The 16,248-nt window shown below is 30.7% G+C and overlaps 3 protein-coding genes across 5 annotated transcripts in view; 2 read left to right on the top strand and 1 right to left on the bottom strand.

Moving 5' to 3' along the window:
- LOC130814806 (oxysterol-binding protein-related protein 4B-like) overlaps window positions 1-16,248 on the top strand; it is a 988,965-nt gene that overhangs the window by 204,998 nt on the left and 767,719 nt on the right. The gene's annotated exons all lie outside the window — the stretch shown is intronic.
- On the bottom strand, window positions 64-4,633 carry LOC130814791 (nitrate regulatory gene2 protein-like). 2 transcript variants are annotated; one of them, XM_057680997.1, is made up of 5 exons: window positions 4,526-4,633; window positions 2,339-3,926; window positions 2,052-2,266; window positions 1,736-1,959; window positions 64-1,354 (listed from the first exon to the last, which is right to left on the bottom strand). In XM_057680997.1, exons 2-5 carry the CDS (start codon window positions 3,435-3,437, stop codon window positions 616-618), a joined length of 2,277 nt encoding a protein of 758 aa, XP_057536980.1. In that variant the 5' UTR covers window positions 3,438-3,926; window positions 4,526-4,633; the 3' UTR covers window positions 64-615. The 2 variants fall into 2 exon arrangements, with proteins under 2 accessions (XP_057536980.1, XP_057536981.1); XM_057680998.1 differs by having other exon boundaries at window positions 2,339-3,522.
- Window positions 11,599-16,064, top strand: LOC130814797 (sodium transporter HKT1-like). The gene is made up of 3 exons (XM_057681005.1): window positions 11,599-12,803; window positions 14,287-14,529; window positions 15,715-16,064. Exons 1-3 carry the CDS (start codon window positions 11,599-11,601, stop codon window positions 15,911-15,913), a joined length of 1,647 nt encoding a protein of 548 aa, XP_057536988.1. The 3' UTR covers window positions 15,914-16,064.

The raw sequence follows: 16,248 nt of genomic DNA, 5'->3' as shown, positions 1-16,248 counted from the left end.
TATTTTTTGATAGTTGTGGACTTGTGTTCTCTATATTTTTTCTAATGACTTTATTTTAACATTTATTTAATACTTTTTGCTCTTCACTTTTCCTCTATCAAATTTATTGCTCAATGAAACAATACATTTATCTTCTTAAAGAATCTATTTTTCTTAATTTTCATAAGCACTCCTTATGAAAACAACTTTAAAAAAAAGAAACAAAAGTATTATATTGATATCTAAATATTTTGATTGATTTTACTTAGTTTAACTTCGAAATTCCGCTAATATTTTTAATTATCCTATTCTAATAATTTAGGTGGGAAAACAATTGTCGTGGTTGCAATAAATGACACAAAGATTTAGCGTTAGCATACTAGTATTTAGTATTGATAGCCATCCATATTCTGTTATTGGCCTCAAGTTCCATTGGCCTCGGAGAAAATGGTTTCTGCAATCAACTTTTTCCGTATCAAAACTTTCCCACATTCAAACACTAATCGAAGAGTGTTCTTTGGGGAACCAAGTCAGATTCTAACTACTTATCTACTACTAGCAGAAGCCCGGCTTCGATCTTTACATGACTAAGCTATAAGAATGAAGAAATGAATAAATCAACGAAAAAAATCGAGTCTACATGCCTTTAGCATTGGCATTAGATGGCCACTTCACATTTCCCCACTGCTTTACCAGTTCAGCGTATCCCTCGGCTGAACTACCAGCGAATTCTGCTAATGAACTTGTAGCAACCGACATTCCTGCACACAAAACTCTCACTGCAACTTCCGATATTTTCTCAAGTGTCATCGATTCTTCAACCTTCCCGATCTCTACCATATCCATGTTTCCACCGGAATCCTCAAATTGCTGAGCCCCGCCAATATTTTGGGCTTGGGATTGAACCTGAACTTGGGCTTGGCTTTGGGTTTGGCTTTGGGCATAGATCGATCCCATTCCTGCAGCGAAAAAATCCATCCCATCAAGGACCTTGGTCTCAGAAACTGCATCCAGAAGTCTAGTCCACTGTATGCAAATGCCAAACATGGGATGGACCCCAGGAGATCGACGAGGAGAGAAAGGTAGTTCTGACGTGCTGGCTTCACGTCTCATACAACTTAGGAGCCAGCTAGATAATGCAAGTACGTAGGATCGCTGAGAAGCGATCCAAGAAGAAAAACAAGATCTCCAGTTTCTTAGCTCAGCCTGTAGAACTTGGGCTGAGCGAGCAAGTTCAGTCGAAGAAAGTGTAGGATGGTATCTATTTGATCGGTTGAGCTTTGAAGGGGTGCTGGCTAATAGAAGCTTTGCTTCGTCTAATGTATGCTTTTGCGTTTGGTGACACTCGGCCATCACTTTCCACATTCTTGATAACCTAACAATTGATCATTTTGATTGATAATGAGACTTTAACATTGTACATGGTAAAAGAAAGCAATAACGGCCCGTTTGGTTTGTAGTACTAAATGGTAGTAATGGAAATGATTTATAGTGTAAAATTTCATCAAAAGTTCTATGTTATTCCCATAGTGTTAAACTTTGATCATAAAAAAGTTTTTTGTTTACAAATTTCGATTGCCACCTAATAGCACCTCGTCCAATGGTAATGCATTAGAATAAAATTTATGAAGAAAATGAAATGATTGAAGTTAGACAAGCATGCCCATCAAGGTAGCCTTGAGATTTTTCAACCAAAACTACACTAGTTTTCATTCCCATTACCACCTACCAAACGGGCCATAAGAGATAAACATACCCTTGAACCAATTCTAAAAGCTGAGGGAGCAATTCTTCGTCCCTTAAAGTCTCGATCCTCTTCGAAATAGCTTCAATCAAGTGTATCGAAACCTTTATTTGGGTATGCAAAGCTCGAAGAGCTGCCCTCGTCTTTTCAAGCTTTGATGGTTCATCTCCTTTTGATGCTTGATTCTTCAATTTTGTAGACTTCTTCTCATACGCCAACCGAACGCGTTCTCCAGACTGTCACAAGAACAAAAGGCATGAGTTATAAAGAGTATGATATTATGAAATATGAATAGAAATTATCTCGAAATCAATCATGAAAAACATACCCTGACTTCCTCATACAATCTTTTCTCCCAAGCATACAATCTGTCTAATGTAGAATGATGGCTGCCAGAAAACATGCATGATTCATCTGATAAATGACTGCTACTTTCAGATCCTTCATCTCTTGAACCAACTGAAGAGTTCACCAAAAATCTTGATGACGAGGAGCATGATGAACCTGATCGAAACAGCGCTGCTGGGTTCAGTGTTTTAACCCCTGTAAATGAGAACTCAGCGTATTAGACTACTTTCGATCCTAAACTCGGAATGCAGATTGCATACTAGTTACCTGTTAATTCACTTGATGCTGGTAGGCAATCAGATTGATTAGCTTCTAACATAGCAGAAACTTCACTTGCAGCACCACACACAATCATAAACTGCGATTCGAGATCTTTTATAACTTCATTCATGCTTGTGGGCCTTCTGTTTACATAAGCAGTGAATCCAGGTGTTTTTTCTTCCTTCTTTTGTTGTTCACTAACCATCGTCTCATGACGATTCACTTCAATTTTCCCAGAATTGGGAGCCTGTGCCGATGCTAGATTGTCATTAGCACGTTCCTGTAAACCGTTCACTTCATGTTCATTTTCATCTTCAGTTTCCGTTTCATCATCATCTTCCTCTTCATCCTCATCTATATCTTCAACAGTTACATCCTCTTTTACGACATGCCTACTTTCATCGACTTCTTCACTTTCAGTTTCTTCTTCTAAGTCAGGGATCCCTTCTTCTTCTCGAACCTGCCTTAAACTCACTATATCATCATCAATTATCAATTGATCAGGGCTACTTCTCGCAGGATATCCATAGTAATATAATGATGAAAAGGGGTTCCAAAAGAAATCCCATCGAGAAGGATTTGGAGGTGAAAGCGGAGGTACATTATACTGGGAATAGTATGAATTTGAGCCATAAGGAGAGTTGGTTCGTGGGGACTGCATTTCGAAGAAACCATCGAATCCATATTGGTGCGTTGGCGAATAGGATTGGACACGATAAGTATCAGCAGATTGAGGTCTCTCCTCAACGGAAAATGATTCAGTCCCACTTGGTCTATAGTAGTTGATCTTCACATTGAAGTTTTCCTTTGATTGGATAGCGGATGATGAGATACACTTCGGAGAAACAGTGATGAACTTTGGCTTCAATTTCGTCACAGGCGTAAATGGAGGGGTAATAAATGAATCAGACAAGAACTCACGAGGCTCATCACCTTCGATGTATTCATGAAGGGCCGCAGATACTCGTTTTAAAGATTGAAGATAAGCAATATGACCTAAGGCAAACTTTGTTCTGTGTTCAAGAGCTTGTTTGATGAACTTTTTTCGCTCTTTACAGATTCGAACAGCCTCTGCATCATCTAACTTGGATGTATTACATCCCATTCCTCTTCTTTCTTACTAAATTATTAAAGAAACTTCTGATCTTGGATTCCAATTATGTACTAGAATGATGCAATTCTTTCAAAGCCTTTAGCCAAATTCATAAGGTTAGAACATGATCATATTGGGAACAAGAAAAAGAACTACACCCAAGAAGCAATTCCAAACTCACACCTCAAAAAACCCAATAATAACTTTAAAAAAGATATCATATCAAACTAAACATAGATTTTTAAAGGTGGTGCTTTTCTTTCTTCTCAAGCCATTTGCAAAACTGTAAAATTTGATATAGGGCTGGATATTCTCATTCTCATATTCCATTTGTCAAAAGGTTAGAACACGAAAGTGTTTTTTGAATTCGCGGATAGATTAGAGGATCGTTGGATTCAGGGGGGTCGAAGGATTTTAATCCTCCCCGTTAATACTAAGAATCAAAACCCGTCAACATGGGTAAAAGGGAAAACCACAAATTACAGCTTTTTTGGTATAAACCTGCATTGTAAAGAATAAAATCCACAAAAGGGCTGCCCTCAATAAATAAAAATGAAAGAAAACTCCATGCAAATGAATTGGAAATTTAGCAGAAAATGAATTTGATCAAATCATTATGAAGAGAAATAACCCAAGATTATAATTTCAGGGTTTCATTAAAACTACAAAAAAATGTAGAATTTATCTGTTCGAGTGACAAAAACGAAAAGCACTGCAATTCGCTAAAAAAGAAAATAAAATATTGTGGATAGAATGAGCCAATAGCAGAAAAACCATTGATAGGTACTATTAGTAAAAACCCATTACAGGGTTCAAAGTACGCAAACTGAAAATTCAGCTTCAATTACTGATAAAAAATAAAAATCAATTGGGAAAACATAAACATGAATATGATAGTGTGAATTACACATTTTTCATCTTTAGAATTCAGAATTAAAAACCACCCATTTCAAAAAACGTCATAATTTTGTTGAAAAAACAAAAAATTATGTTGCAATTCACCCAAAACAACCCAAATTTAATATTTTCATAAGAATAATCAACAAAAGAATAAGATAATTAAAAAAATTAATAAAATTAAGTTAAGAGAAACTGCGTACCTTCAATGGTAACTCGGGACTGTACTTAAACAGAGGGTTAGAGAGAGAGTAGAGAGCGGAAGAAATAGGTTGTGATGTGAAAATAGGAAAGCAAACGGTCAAAAGTTGAGAGAATGAAAAATAAACAAAAGAAATTTTTTTTTTTTTTAAAAAAAAAAAAAAAAAGGAGGGAGGCATTAAAGGGTAAAATAAAGTGGAGGAATAAATTGAGATTTTAAAGGAGAATAAGACATGTATTTAATTTATGACCTTTAAATTCCATTTTTTAAGGAATAAGAATAATTTCATGCCTTTGTGATGCTCTCCCAAAAGCTTTTGCATGAAGTTCCATTCACACTAAATTACTAAATTAATCCCTATTTTTTGTGCATTTGTTAAGGGAACTCTAAACCAATCCCAAAAATTACTTTTTTTAAAAAAACCTTTTTAAGGGTTTGTGGTAGATTTCACATATATTATGTTGTGGAAAACAATTTTTATTTTATATGTATGTTTGATTTTGCATTTATGATATTACAATTTGATACTTACTATAATAGTATTTGATTTTTCCGATGAGCTTACATTAACAAAGAGGATATATCTAAATTCTCCAAGATTTAGATTGCTCTCTAGTGTATAGTTTTTTATAATCTGTAGAAAGTAGATAATTTATTTTAAAGAACATTGTCAAAAAATATCATAACTTTTTTTTTTTTTTACAAAATTCCCGTTTATTTTTTTCAAAAACTACATACTAAAGTAATTTTTTTTCTCAAATATACGAACTAAAAGATTTGGACAACTAAATGTATTTTTTTAGTATGCAGTTTTTGACAATATAAATATATGAGTAGGTAGTTTTGATCTCCATATGTAGGATAAAATGAGTAAAATATGCTAATTGATAACTGTTGACTAAAATATAATTTTATAGGTAGTTTTTGAAAAAAATTTTAAAATAAGTTTTTTATTTACACAAAAAGTAAATTTTTATAGATAACTTTTGACAACTTATTTTGATGAAGTTTAATTTATTGGTATAATACAGTGTTCTCCATAAAGTATCACTTCATTCTATTCACCGTACGTTTTTCATTTGCTTTTTGACACTATTTATCTCTTTACTTTTAATTTGTATTTTATTATTAATCTATAAGTAAAAATATAGTCAAGTGAGATCTTAATTGATCTGTCTCAATGCAAGAATTATTCATATCAACTTTCCTTTTATTTTAATTATGCACAATTAGAGATATTAATGATAGAATAAGTGCATTAAATAGAGTGTATAAAACGAATGTAATACTTGTGGTGAATAGGAGGGAGTATGAAATATATTTTTTTAGGGTAGACTATAGGGTTAGATGATAATAAATGATACTTATACACTAACAAATTAAAAATAATAGATAATTCTCAAAATGTGTTTAATTAAGCACGTACATAATGATAGTTAGTTCTCACAATCTAACAAAAATAATAGATATATAATTCTAAAAATGTGTTTAGTTTACCACGTACATAATGATAGTTAATTCATATGTCCATCTTATTATTGGTCACTTGCTTAAGGAAATAAAGTATAAAAAAAGCTTTTTTTTTAATAAAAACACCAAAATAAACTTCGAAAATTTTTAATATCTAAATAAGCATTTTCGTGTCCGAGCCTAAGGTCTGGGTTTGTTCGTTGTTACTAACAGCGAACAAAAGAAAAAAAGTGACTTAGTACAACAAACAATGAGAGACAGTGTCATAATATCAACATCGACCAAGCTTGTTTTAATTTTTTTGTCCCTTTAAACGTTATGACATTGTCCCTCTTTATCAAAAGCGCTTGTGGCTCAATAGATAGAGCATCTGCATGTGGAGCAGAAGGTTTGAGGTTTGACCCTTACTAGACGCAGGTATCAATCGGGGGTTTATTGACTACACGCATTTCTCTTTACTCCCTTCTTGGGGGAACAGGTATGATTTGTCCGCATCTTTCAGGAAAAAGAAAACCCCTACCTAGACCCTGCCTTGTGCGAGATATTGGGAGTGTCCTTTACATTGTCCCTTTTTGTTCGCTATTACTAATAGTGAACAAATTAAATATTTTTCTCTTATTCGTTGTTAGTAACAGCGAATAAACCTTGACCTTGGGCTTAGAAATAAAGACGTTTATTTTGAGATTAAAATTTTCCAAAACTTATTTTGGAGTTTTTTTTTTAACATTTTTAATTGAATCTTTCTTGCTTAAGTTGGTTTTTTTTTTTTTTTTTTTTTTTTTTGGCTTTTAGCCCACTTATTTAGTTGTTACCATATATGTTAGGCTAGTCCAGGCAAATTTTGATGGTGTGGTCCATTGATAACATGTTGCAGCTTTGTATTTTATAAGTTATAAATTGGATAGTACTCATGCACGACTATTATCTTTTTGTCTATTGTACTAGTATTTTTAATAAAGAAAAAACATCATATCTTTTTTAAGAAAAATTAGTTTCTAAATTAAATTCATATAAAACTAAATAATAATTATTATAAAATAATACATTAATCACACTGTAAATAATAAAGATGGCTTGGATAGCATAGATTAGTGATGTGTACTTTAGTGTAAATATAGTCATAACAAGATTAAATTTTGTCATTGTACCTAATGTGTGATGTTTGGAACTTTTGGGTCACAAGGGGGAGCAAAATGAGTTGGATTAGTCGTGAAAGTTGAAAAATAATATAAAATAAAATGTGAGATTTGTCCGAACTCCGAACAAGATAAGCCACTATAATCATTTGGTAATCGTAAAATAAAAGCATTTAGTCTATTTCCCGACCCTTGGGAAATAGGCTCGATTGAGTGAATTAAAAATAGAGCGGGTACACTCGTAATTAAACGATTATTCGAGAGTGTTTGAGAGTGAGCAGGTTGTGGTTAACTGAATATGATCTTGGTCGATCGAGCTGTACATGGGTCTGATTTTATGTATGTTTTAAAATGTCCTATCACTCCCATACCTCCTTCTCCTTCAAAACCTTATCGTTTAAATTAAACATCTTTATAGACCTTGTTTTTCTCTCTCTCTGAATCTCAACCCTAATATTTTTAAATTTGTTATATTTATCGAGACCTTGAGCGGGTACACACCTAATCGAGCACGTATCTAAGTGCATTAGGGAGTGCATGGCCTCAAACAAATCGAGTAGCACACAAGTTTGATAGTTTTTGTGTTTTAAAATATCCTCTAACTCCCATACCTTCTCTCCTCCTTTAATTTTCAATACCTTATCACTCATAAAGATACTTGTTTGGACAAATATTTGATAATTTAACTCTTCAATACAAAAGAGAATAATGAATCGGATATCAATGTATAACTCAGTTGGGTATGTTACTAATCTTTTATTCAAGATTACATAGTTCTACAAGGCAAATAGCTCATGTATCACGCAAACCATTTTGAGGCAGGAAGTTACGAAGATCAAAGACTTGGTCAACTATATATATCTTAATACTAGCTCGACTGGACTTATTATACCCCGTCTGCTGGGATTATGTATACTTGGTCGAGTATTATACTCCCTTCTATTCACCTTAAGAGTCCCATTTGACTTTTTACGGATTTTAAGGAGAGTCAAAAGTGGGACCCTAAGGATAGAAAAGAGAGTGGTATTATGGGTTTTTAATGTTAAGGAGAAAAATTAGTATAGGTAATGGAGGGTATAATTGAAAATAAAATAAAGTTACTAAGGGCATAAAAGTCAAAAACCCATACTAAAAATAGAAATGGGACAATTAAAGTGACTTGTCCATAAAAGGAAATTGGACACATAAGCAGAATAGGAGAGAGTATAATTTATTTGAACCTAATTTTGTATTTTTAGGTTTTTAGAGAAATTATAAATATACCCTTTTTCCTTTATAAGTTTGAATTTTTTTTTTTTTATTGTTTTTACCTCACTTGGAGAGCCATTAATTTCCTTGATGTTTCTTAGATTGAATTCAATTATTATGTCTTGTTTAATTGAAATTATGTCGTTACATACATCCATGTTTAGATAAGCTTCAATCTAGAGTAAATGGGATGAATCAGTGCATTAGTATTACATGATTACATGTTAGGACTTAAATTAGCTAAATTGAAAAAAAAAATTGCTTTTTTTACATGTTTGTAGATGCATATTAGAGTTTGATTGATGCCTACAATTATGTCATCTTCAACATGAAATTACTGATTGATACATGAACTCTAAATAATTGTTAGTCTTTTCAACACAATAAATTTAACTTTATCTTCATTTATCTATCTATCTTAGATTTATGAATTGTAATTTGTATTATGAAATTGATGGTTCCCATTTGTAATTTGATTTCTACTCAATGGATTTACAACTTTTAATTGCAGTTTTAAGAACAACCACAATAACTCTTTATTTATCATACAGTTTACTAAACTGCCAATCAAGTCAGGATTCTTATTTCTTATCTTCAATCCAACGTGCTCCAAGATTAAAATCTAAAGTTAATCAATATAAATATTATTTTTTTATCTCTTGATTATACGAATAATTATGATCAACTTTAGAAGTCTACGATTATTATAAGTCAGATCTCTAGAGGGCCTCATAGCCCAAAAACTGGCATGCATGGTTCTTGGACTTTAACTTGAAGGACAACAATATATATAGACAACAAACCTTAAGACTTACCCGAACTCTGATGGTTGAGTTCGAGTAATGTGGGTCGAGTCCAATTGATTCAAATGTTGAATTTGCAAAGATTTAATTGTTTCACACAAGCCTACCAACAAGTTTCTTGCCTTCTATGCGTGGGCTATTGGGGTCAAGTGATCTTAAAATATCAAGTCTATTTCACTGTAATTCCAGCCCAATAATGAATAACCAACAAAGAATAATCAGCTGAAACATGCCCTTTTTAGTTCAAAAAGCTCGAACTAGTGATGACATCAGCAATGACATCAACAATTCATTCCATTTTTAGACATCATAAATAACTTCATAATCACCAGTTTGAGGTAAGCTTTATATGATTAGTTATATCAATCATATTAGTCATCCTTCTCTTTCTTGCTTCATATATCATTACCCTTTTTCAGTCACTGTCTTAAGCATTAGAAGGGCATTTCCAGGTGATCCCCCTTATGCAAGTAATTATGACTATTCCTTTTGCAAGTCGGGAAAAGAAAATTTGAGATAAGTTCGGACCTTATTACATATATTAAAGTGATAGTAAAAGAGATTAAAACACTTTGACTTACCCTTTACACGTTTAAATAAATAGAAAAAACGTACAACAACACTCATCAACCAAAAAGTCAGAGCTTTAATCCCAAAAATTGAGATTAGCAAATAATAATAATAATAATAATAATAATTTTTCAATTATTGTGATCTTGAAAGATCGTACTCCTGATTGTACTATTAGTTTTGATTTATAAGAATATAAAATCAAGTTGATGTGAACAATTAGTTGATCATTTAAACCCTTTACTTCTGAAGTTCTGATAATTAAACAAAATATGAAACACAAAATTTCTAAAATTTGTTGGATGAACAACTTACAAACAGCCACGACAAGTAAATTGTTTACATGAATTACTAAATTGTCCATCCATAACCTTAAAATGACCCTTAAGAACCTTGGACCTACACTTTAAAACTAAGCATTTTCTTCAGATAATTGCTCAATCAAGCCTTTTATTGTATTTCACAAATTCATGTCTGCACTACCTTAAATAATTATCCCATCATAAATACTTTTAATTAAATGGAAAATAATTGAGTTATTATAATTGCTTGACTTTCCTTACCCATGATCCATGTTCTCAGCCACCTCCCCTACACGAATTGAACACGGAATGCCATATGCCATATGTCTCATCCCCATATGGCTTGCCTTGATATTGCCATGTTGGCATAATTTTACTCATTTTCCCAAATTTATCTCTACTTCTTAAGATATATAAAATTATCCGTATTTCTAGATATTGGTATTTTACTTAAATGGCTATCAAAATCAAAAATCATACTTACTTTAGGTTTTAGATTAATAAAAGAAACTTTTTCATGATATATAATAAAATAAAAAATAACTTGCATGAGGTACACCATTTTTACGTATCAGATCAAGGACAAGGATAATTGGAGGCATCTTATTTATGTCTTAGACTACGAATATTTTTTCGCTTACCTGTTTGCCTTTTACATGTAATTCTTTATTCGTTTTTATTACCTTGTTATTTATTATATATATATATATATATATATATATATATATATATATATATATATATATATATATATATATATATATATATATATATATATATTACGATCTTATGATTTGATACTATGAACTTTTTTCGATCCTAGAAAAATCTCAAGCCTCAATATATTAGCCACGACCCCTCCTAAAAATCAAGCTTAATAAAGCATATATGGGGTATTTGATCTACAAACTATTTTAACCTTATATTTAAGTTAATGACAGTAAGTATTAGTCTCATAGTTAACATAACAAAATTGCTTAAATACCTTAAATTTTAGACAATTTTCGCTCTCCCCATACACAAAATCTTTTTTAATTTATTATGTTGGATATGAAAATACGGCTCTAATCACTTAGAAAAATATTTTTTTTTTTATGATGTTGAATATGAAAATACGGCTCTAATCACTTATATAAATTCTAGCTTCACCTCTATACGTGGTTAACTCTCTAGATGACCACTTTGTGGTACAAGCTAATCCTTAAAATGCTTTTTAAACTCTTCTTTAATCAAAACTTAGAAAGTGTTATTATGTATATTGATTCTAACCAAGTTCATGAATCTAAATTATTCTCAAATGTAGAGGTCATTATGTAGCCACTTGTACTTAATTTATAACTAAATAAGAAATGAATACTATTTTGAGGTGTAGAGAAATGAATAAATTAATTGGCAATGAGTCAATATTTGGAGTTTATTATATCAATATAAAATAGATTTCCGTACCCATCTCGTCCTTTTATTAAAGGGGAGGAAAGATCATACATTTTCTTTCAAACACTAAACATAAAATCTTCTCATATATAACATAGTATTAGATCAAAAATGTTGAGTTTTAACTTTCTAGTGGAAAAATACAAGCTTTTTCATACGTATTTATGTGTAACTGTTATCTACCTAATTACATTCTTATATTATATATCCTCAAAAATTTATGATTTCATCATTTCCCATGTAACCCATTTTGTAATTGAGCTATTTTACTTCATTTTTGCATCAATTTTTGGCTTTTTAATCTTGAAAAGACTAAACCCAAGAACAAACCCTAATTATAACCCAAAAAACCTAGATCTTTTCTTCACCTCAGTATCATCTATAACAGTTTCAAGTATGTCAACCATTGAAATGGAAGTATTTTCCAATACCCAACTCATAATTTTAACCATTTTAATGTTCATAGGAGGTGAAATATTCACATCAATGGTAGGTCTTCATTTTTCAGCCTCCAAACTTAAGTATACACCTAAAGCAAGAAGTAGGGTTAATTCAGTAGCTAGCCTACCACTTCCTCCAGAAAGTTTGGACTTAGGAATCATTATCCAATCATCAACAACAATAACCCAAGATGTTATTACATCATCCACTACTCTGGAAAAAACAAAATCAGAAATAGATTTTCTTATAAAATCAAAATCTGTTAAGGTTTTAGGTTTTTTAGTTTTGGGCTATTTAATAATATTTCATGTGTTAGGAACTTTTATGGTATTAGTATATGTTAATATCATATCAAGTGTTAAAAATGTTCTTAAGAAAAAAGGGTTTAAAACATTTACTTTTTCAATTTTTACCATTGTTTCTACTTTTGCTAGTTGTGGCTTTATCCCTACTAATGAAAACATGCTTGTTTTTCGCAAAAATTCTGGTCTTTTATTGATTTTAATCCCTCATAATCTCTTAGGAAACACATTATTTCCTTCTTTTCTTCGATTTTCGATATGGGTATTAAGCAAATTTGGGAAAAAAGATGAGGCTATGTTTTTGATGAGGAATACAAAGGAGATTGGGTATCATCATTTGCTTCCTAGCAAGCATTCTAAGCTTTTGTTTGTGACAGTTTTAGGGTTTATTTTGGTGCAATTTGTGATGTTTTGTGGTATGGAATGGAGCAATGAAGGATTAAATGGTCTTAATATTTTTGAGAAAGTAGTGGGAATATTGTTCCAATGTGTGAATTCAAGGCATACAGGTGAAAGCATTATGGATCTTTCTTCTATTGCATCAGCTATATTGGTCTTGTTTATGGCCATGATGTTAGTTTTCTATCTCACTCTTTTAGTATAACATGTGCATGTGCATTCAATATCCTCAATCTTTGTGTGTATTTGAATATAGATAGTTTAAGTGGGGTGGGTCTTGCTTAAGATTATTGTTATTTAAAAAATTTTGGATCATGAGCATTATCTTGATATATGTTTGAATAAATTAGATTCTTTTTGTCTAACACTCTAGAAATAAGTGTAGTTGTGTTGTAGTTGTAAAATTATATTTTATTAGATGCTTTAATTATAATCTTTGCATTAAGACGAATCCAACAAGATTTCATTTTGACTGTGTTTTAAGTTATAGATTATAAAAACTCAACATAAATTAATGGGATAAATAAATAGTTTAATAATCATAATGTTGCAAATAATTTGGATTGGATGAATTATTTGCAATAAAATCACAATTAAATATAGAAAAATTACCTAAAATAATTCAACATTTTTATAATCCAAATAGAGTAAATCAGCTAATTGGATGACTTAATATAGCAAGTTTATTTAAAAAAAAGAAAAACTAAAATTAAATGTCGAGAAAAATATTTTTAAAATGTTATAATTTTTTTCTTTTTTTTATTATTAAGTAAATTTTTATGTAAATTTTTAAAAAAATTCTCTAATTTTATATGAATTTTTAGTTTGCTATTTTTGATAAGTTAGGATTATTCATAGTTAATCAATAGGTGAGATTATTATAGAAAAGTTATAAAATGTTAAATTATTCTAGATATTTTTCCAAAAATTGCACCATCCCCAGAAAGATGGAATACTCATTATTTGATGCAATCAGTATACTTGAGTTTTAACGACATAATTACATTCGACTGCACTCTAACTAATACATAGTCATAGTCATCCTAGGTTATGTTTTACTTTAATTGAAACAATTAACAAAGAATCCATCTAATTTTTATACATAATAATCCATATAATCATTTTTTTAAATAATTCATTTCTTTTACTTTAATAAATTAACTAATCATTTGTGTCTCTTGACCATTTAAACATAGTTTATCTTGGTTGATGGTTTTGAAGTCAATTATTGTGTTTAATTATTCATCAAATAAGTGACATGATTTATGCATTATCATCATGTACATTGTCTTATCTTGATCTATTCTCCAATCACAAATTTATTGTAATTAATTACTAATTAAAGATTAGACATTAGATTATTTATTACCTTCATTTTTACATAAATAATTCAGCTTTTGAACTAACTTTATTTTCAGTTTTTATGACTTTGTTTTATTTGCTTTTTATGTTAGGGTTTTATGCAAATATAAAGGCAAATTCAAAAACACATAGCCATATACAATATATTTATAATACTTTCTTGATTTCATTGTACTTGCTAATTACTACTGATTGTGACATTTTCTCACATAACATGCTATAATTATGTAAAGAAGTAAAAACGAAGTAAACTTTTCTATGGACATCATTTTTTATTGTTTTGTTTTGGTGTCAGGTATCTTCCACCCTATACATCATTTCTACCAATAGGAGATGAAGAAGAAAAATATCCACATATAATATATCCATGTAAAAATAATGTAGAAAAGAAAAGAAAAAAGTTACTCAAGAATTTAATATTGTCTCAACTAAGCTACATTGTCATCTTCATCATAATCATATGCATTATAGAGAGGCAAAAGATTAAAGATGATCCCCTCAATTTCAACGTTTTCAACATCGCCTTCGAAGTTGTTAGGTAATTTTTTGAAACTTACTAATTCTTACTATCTATTAAAGAATTATGTTTGGATGCCTACATGAGAGGTTCTAAACATGTTCGACATGTTCGATCGCACAGGGTCTTGAAAATTAGGGGCATTAATATTAATTTACTTAGTATATGTTAGGTGCTTAAAGATACAAAGTTGTTAGAAAAATATCATAATTTATAAAATTGCACAGGGCTATCATAATGTTTGTCAAGTTTTTCTCCGCCCCTTAGACGCCTATTAGGTATCCAACCATATATGAGCCATGCCGCATAAATCTAAAATAATCTAAGACTTAAAATTTTGAGAAAATAAACAGGAACTCAAAAAATATTGCACAAATTCTCAAATGATATGATAATTCAACAGTGAGACAATTTCTATTGGGCTAGTCTAATATACACTTACTATATTAAAATGATTATTAGAGGTGTTGAATAGATTAGAGGCTTACTAAAAGCCCATGAACTGACCCATCTTAAAAGTTTTTTAATGGGAAAGACTTTTAACGGGTCAAAGCGGGTCTTTAACGGATCAAACAAAACTTATTACAACAAATGTGGTCCATATAAAAATGGTGTGAAAATTTGAAATGATTAAGACAAATTAACAACAAAATGAATGAAATACGATAAGTTTCAACTTATTTTCAAAAGTAAGCGTGCAATTTCCAAATTTGTGGTTTGTGGTTGAATATGCACATGTCAAAAAAAGTCAAAGTCGTTCGCAGTTAGTAACTGGGAACAACTAGTTTGTTTTTTTCGAACAACCTCAAACCACAGGTTTGGGAATTGCATGCTTACTTTTGGAAATAAGTTGAAACTTATCTTATTTCGTTTTTTTGTTGATAATCTATCTTATCATTTCAAATTTTCAAATGGTGTTCACTATATATATGGGCCGGGTTGTGATAAGTTGAATGGATCATTGGCCCGACCCTACCTGCTAAAAAAATAATGTGATCCAACCTGTCTGCTCTATTTTATACCATTAATTTTTATAATCTTAAAGTAATTAAGTATAAATTTAAAATAATCACTTACAATAATTTTAAAGTGATCAATTAGAAAAATGAGATAATTATTAATTTCGTTTCATGGTAAGACGGTTTCATATAAAAATGATTGAAATTATTGATTTAAAAACTAAGTTAGCTATCTTGTGTTTGGCAGCGCATATGGAAATGTTGGTTTCTCGACGGGGTACAGTTGTGGGAGGCAATTAAAAGCAGATCCAAAATGTGTAAATAAAATGTATGGATTTGTAGGGAGTTGGAGTGACGAAGGGAAGATGGTTCTAATTATAGTCATGTTCTTTGGAAGACTCAAGAAATTTAACCTTAAAGGAGCTAAACCATGGAGACTTCTCTAAGCTAATTCTTGTTACATCAATTATATATATTGAAAACTTCTTACATCCATTCCTCCCAATATATGTTGCTTCTTCTCATTCAAAAGAATTTCCCAAACATATTGTTGATACATTAGAGATATACAAAGTATATTCTTAAAATATGTACATTTGTATCATTCATCATATATTGTAAATCAAACTTTTTTAAGATTTACGTTATCTCAATGAAATCATAGAAAAAACACACTAACACATAACCCAATTGATATAAGTTAATAAGATTGGAGATATTTACTTGGAAAAATTGAAATCAATAAGCTAATTTATTAAAAAAATGCACGAAATTTCAACTT

Source organism: Amaranthus tricolor, chromosome 6 (assembly GCF_026212465.1).
Source record: "Amaranthus tricolor cultivar Red isolate AtriRed21 chromosome 6, ASM2621246v1, whole genome shotgun sequence".
Lineage (NCBI taxonomy): Eukaryota > Viridiplantae > Streptophyta > Magnoliopsida > Caryophyllales > Amaranthaceae > Amaranthus > Amaranthus tricolor.
This window is presented reverse-complemented; position numbering and strand designations above follow the sequence as displayed.

Bases quoted from the DNA above. Each gene is read 5' to 3' on its own strand.
- LOC130814791 (XM_057680997.1), bottom strand. From the start codon at position 3,437: ATGGGATGTAATACATCCAAGTTAGATGATGCAGAGGCTGTTCGAATC. The intron at 1,960-2,051 runs GTATGTTTTTCA...TTCTTGTGACAG, and splicing joins GATTGTATGAGGAAGTCAGG to TCTGGAGAACGCGTTCGGTT. The intron at 1,355-1,735 runs GTATGTTTATCT...ATCAATTGTTAG, and splicing joins CTTTTAGAATTGGTTCAAGG to GTTATCAAGAATGTGGAAAG.
- LOC130814797 (XM_057681005.1), top strand. From the start codon at position 11,599: ATGTTGAGTTTTAACTTTCTAGTGGAAAAATACAAGCTTTTTCATACG. The intron at 12,804-14,286 runs GTTAGTTTTCTA...TTTTGGTGTCAG, and splicing joins GTCTTGTTTATGGCCATGAT to GTATCTTCCACCCTATACAT. The intron at 14,530-15,714 runs GTAATTTTTTGA...TGTGTTTGGCAG, and splicing joins ATCGCCTTCGAAGTTGTTAG to CGCATATGGAAATGTTGGTT.